A 4,576-nucleotide genomic window follows, 5' to 3' on the forward strand; every position below is an offset into this window, starting at 1 on the left:
GTTTTTCTCTATTTATGGTGTGCGTTATTATGGCGGGCAGGTATACTTCGACTCTCGACATAGGAGGATGAAGATTGTTAGCGTTAGATCGTCGAACTCCGGTTATCACACCCAATGGTTGTTCGTTGGGGGTCCTGATTTGGTATTTGTAAAGCCTAGTGGGAAGGTTAGTCAGGGTACGATCGATTATTTGAATAACTTGGAGAAACACGATACTGCTTATCTCGATGAGTTTCATGGGTCGAGGACGTGGTATATGCATTTAGACTTGAAGGATTCTGGGTTTTTGGAAATGCACGATTGTAAGGGGATGTCTTATTTGTTGTTGCCCCTATTTTGTTTATGTGACTTATTTTTGTAGTTGTTACCGTAAGCTCTTGTCTGTTTGTTTTCATATGTGTATATATAGAGTTTATGATTCGCTTCTTTTTATTTCTGTGTTTCAGTGACAGGAGCTTCCTTGAAAAAGGTTTTAGACGGCGGGGTTCGAGAAGGGATGGATAAGGCAATGATGCTGCTGTTGCAACGTGCTTCGAGGAAGCCTTCTGATGCGGCTAGACCTGGACCGTCGGGGGTTCCTCATTCGGTTTCTATAGAATTGCTCGATGATCAGGGGAATAAGGTGGTCGAAGACAATGAAAGGGTTGTGTCGGACATCGTCCGTGTGGAAGCTAACCCTTGTAAGTGTCTTCGAAGGGAAGAAGATGAGGTATTGGCTGGTGGTCGGGAGGTTGCTGCCGAGGGAGTAAACAAGACTTTGACGGTTGCTGGGAATAAGGTTTTTATGGGGAAAACCGTCGACCCGCGTTCTAAGAAAGAGGTGATGAGGGTTGAGATTCATCCCTCTGAACGATGGACGGGTGGATCCACCGTGCCCTTGAGGGTGCTTAATCTTTTCAATCTTCCTCAGGATTCGGTGGCGTATGAGGGTCGAAAGCGTGAAGATCTTGTTGATCGATGTAAAAGTCGGGTTGGACGGGTATGCGTACTTTTTTTTATATGCCATACATCGCTTGCCCATTGTATTCTATGTCTATTTACTTTACCCTCATTTTCATTCATTCATTCATTCATTTTTTTTTGTGAAGTTTCTTTCCGATTTTATGCACATTGTGGAGGATTACAAGGCTGATGTCGATGGCGAGGCTCGTTCTAAGTAAGAGGCTGAGATTGCTGCTCTGAAGGGGGAAAAGAAGAAAATCGGGGCTGGTTTTGCAGAGCTCGAGAATAGGGTGGGTGACTTGGCTAAAGCCAATATTGCGTTCTCGAGGAAGATTGCGGAGATGGAAGCTGCTGAGAAGACATCGAGTGACAGGGTGCAGGAGCTCGAGGGTCGACTTCGCGAAGTCGAGAAAGAACTTGATGATGAGAAGAACAAGCGTCAAGGCTTGGATCGACAGGTTGAGGGGATGGATAGCTCTTATAGATTGATAGTAAAGGAGAATGAAAATTTGAAGCGTAAGGTAGAGAAAGCTGTGGAAGATATCGCCGATGCTTTGGGCAATGGTTATGGAAGATGTTATTGACGGATGGAGGAGGCTGGTTTCGCTGTCGAAGGTCATGCTTTCGAGGACTATCTTCGGGATCTTGCGTCGAAGGGCAATGATGCGTGAAGGCGGGGTATGCCCCGTGGATCTTTGTAATTGAATTAAGCATTTTTATGAACTTAAGAATTTTATTGATGACACCGGATGATGGATTTGTAATAAGTATTAGACTTGGCAAGTTCGGGTAATTTTCAAATACGTGATCCATGATCTAGTTTATTTTCATATTCTAAGGAGTTGTATGTTGACTGACTTTATCCTCTTCCTGTCACGAGTCTGAAATATTAAGCCATTTATCGAGTTTGAAGTCACCTAAGTCGTAAATCATATCTGATTGTGGCTGAAGGAACTGGAAGTACACTGATGAGTATACTGGTTTTGTTTATATTATGAGAAAGATTTGATCTTGCCCAGCCTATTGATGTGGGTAGCCTGTATAAATATTTGCCTGAAATTGAATAGTCTTGAATCTTTAATTGCTTGTCTAGATATTTTCTGATTAATCTGTGAACCAAAGCTTATTTTAACCTCTATTCAGAATATTAGCAGCATAAAAATTATAAGAAATATTTATGTTGGTGAAAGTTTTCGAAGGTTATCCTTTTGTTTTTGCTGCTTATGTAAGAGATAAAGTAAGCAGATATTTATGTTCCTTACTTCTTGAAATAAGTTAAAAGCATTCATTTGTCATAACTTAACCGCCCCTCGATGGGACTCTCCCAACGACCCTCATTGCATCGAGGATTTGTCTTTGGTATGGCATCAACTGCCTCAAGGTAATGAGCTACAAATGAAATTAAATTACTGGTAGAACTTTTTGAGATGAATCCCATTCCAGGAGTTTTTGATGGGCTTGCCGTCGAGGTGCGCAAGTTCATAGGTCCTCGCACTTACCTCCTTCGAGATCCGATAAGGCCCTTCCCACGTTGGTTTGAATTTTCCTGAAACAGTGGGTTGTGATGTCGCGGAATTCCTTAGGACGAGGTCGTCAACCTTGAGGTCTTTGGGCTTGACCTTTTTGTTGAAGTATCTTGCAGTTTTTTCCTGCTGGGCGACCATCCGCATTCGATCTTCTTCCCTTGTTTCTTCTAGCAAATCATTGTGAAGTCGTAGACCTTCGAGGGATAGAACAGGGTCAAACACATCGACCCGTGGTGAAGTTAGACTTATCTCAACGGGTATGACAGCATCAACTCCGTAAGCAAGGCGGAAAGGAGTTTCACCTGTTGCGCTTCGGGGGGTTGTTCTATACGACCACAACACATTCGGGAGTTCATCGACCCAACACCGGGGTATTTATTCAATTATTTTCTTCAAACCTTGCAGGATGGTTCTGTTTGTTACTTCTGCTAGTCCATTAGCTTGGGGGTATGCTACAGATGCCTTGATATGTTGGATTTTTAATTCAAGTAGGGCCTTCTCGAACTGCTTCCCTACAAACTGAGTGCCATTATCAAAAACCAGGATTCTGGGGATCCCGAAGCGAAAGACAATATATTCCATAAAGAATTCTATCATTTCCTTTTCTCGGATCTTGGAGAGGGGTTTTGCTTCAACCCATTTGGTTGCGTAGTCTACAGCGACTACGATGTATTGGCACTGCTTTTTGGATTTCGGAAAGGGACCCACAATATCTATTCCCCATTAGAAAAAGGGACATTGACTGAGTACCGAATTTAGCTCGGTCGTGGGTCGACTGCTTACATTTCCATGGAGTTGACATGCTTGGCATTTTTTGATATAATCTTCACAGTCCTTTCGAATTGTGGGCCATAATAGACCTTGTCTGATTACTTTAAGGGCTAAGGATTTCCCTCCTAGATGTTCACCACAGATTCTTGTATGTATCTCAACAATCGCTTGGAGAGCTTCTTCCAGAGACAAGCAACAGAGTAGTGGTTCAGAGAGAGCACGCCGATATAATGCTGAACCCACAACACAGTAGTTTCTGGCTTTGAACATAAGTGCGCGAACCTCCGTTTTATGCTCAGGCAGCTTGTTGTCGATGATGTAGTCGAGGAAAGGCTGTCGCCAATCGAGCTTAGTCTGGATCTGATTAACCGATACTTCATCGATGGAGGGGGTCGCTAAGACATCGACGTATATTGGGCTGATGTTAACAGGAAGGTTGGATGACGCCAATTTGTCCAGAGAGTCGGCCCACTGGTTCTCCTCTCTGTCGACATTTGACATTTTCCATGAAGAGAATTTATTAAGTAGCTCTTGTGTTCTTGTCAAGTATTGGGCCATCCTTTCATTATGTGTCTTAAATTCACCACTTATCTGTCTAGAGACCAATTGAGAATCCCCAAATATGTCGATGACCTCTGCTTCAAGATCGGACGCGAGCTTTAGTCATGTGATGAGTGCCTCGTATTCAGCCACGTTGTTTATGGCGGAGAATCCGAATCTGAGGGCTTGTTGGATTTTGAATCCTTCTGTACTGATCAATATTACCCCCGCTCCTCCAGAGTTGGATGTCGAGGATCCATCTATAAATAAAAGCCACGGGCGTGATTGGTCGTCCTCTGGCTTTTGTGCTTTGGATTTGAACTGGCATTCAGCGACGAAATCTGAGAGAACCTGGGCTTTGATCACAGTTCGAGGTTTATACTCGATGTAGAATTGGCTTAGCTCTATGGTCCAGGCTGCAATCCTGCCCGTTATGTCGGGCTTGTGCAAAATTCTTTCCAGAGGTAGATTGGTGAGAACGTGGATTTCTCTCACTTGAAAATAATGCCGAAGCTTTCGGCTCGCGATAACAAGGGCGTATACGAGCTTTTCGACTTGTGGATACCTTGTTTCCGCATCTCGAAGTGAGTGACTGATGTAGTATACAGGGATGTCTTTTCCTTCCTCGACACGTACCAACACTGCCACAACAGTTTCATTGGAGGCCGAGAGATACACTCGTAGCGGCTCGCCAGTTAAGGGCCGAGTTAAAACTGAGGGATTTGTCAAAAATACCTTTAATTCCATAAAATTCTTTTCACAATCTTCATTCCACTCAAACTGTGATGATTTAGAAG

General features: G+C 43.5%; 1 protein-coding gene across 1 annotated transcript; it reads right to left on the reverse strand.

Moving 5' to 3' along the window:
* Window positions 1-2,241: 2,241 nt before the first annotated feature.
* On the reverse strand, window positions 2,242-3,740 carry LOC141718998 (uncharacterized). Its single transcript, XM_074521375.1, has 4 exons — window positions 3,329-3,740; window positions 2,867-3,181; window positions 2,442-2,770; window positions 2,242-2,331 (listed from the first exon to the last, which is right to left on the reverse strand). The coding sequence occupies exons 1-4, from the start codon at window positions 3,738-3,740 to the stop codon at window positions 2,242-2,244; spliced, it is 1,146 nt and encodes a 381-aa protein (XP_074377476.1).
* Window positions 3,741-4,576: the final 836 nt, after the last annotated feature.

The sequence above is a fragment of the Apium graveolens genome, chromosome 4, assembly GCF_009905375.1.
Source record: "Apium graveolens cultivar Ventura chromosome 4, ASM990537v1, whole genome shotgun sequence".
NCBI lineage: Eukaryota > Viridiplantae > Streptophyta > Magnoliopsida > Apiales > Apiaceae > Apium > Apium graveolens.

What these genes read in the sequence shown, in the direction of transcription:
- LOC141718998 (XM_074521375.1), bottom strand. Translation starts at nt 3,740, where the DNA reads ATGTCAAATGTCGACAGAGAGGAGAACCAGTGGGCCGACTCTCTGGAC. An exon ending in AAACAGAACCATCCTGCAAG is followed by an intron (nt 2,771 to 2,866) that starts GTTTGAAGAAAA and finishes GAAGCGCAACAG; the next exon opens with GTGAAACTCCTTTCCGCCTT. An exon ending in CTTATCGGATCTCGAAGGAG is followed by an intron (nt 2,332 to 2,441) that starts GTAAGTGCGAGG and finishes TTTCATTTGTAG; the next exon opens with CTCATTACCTTGAGGCAGTT.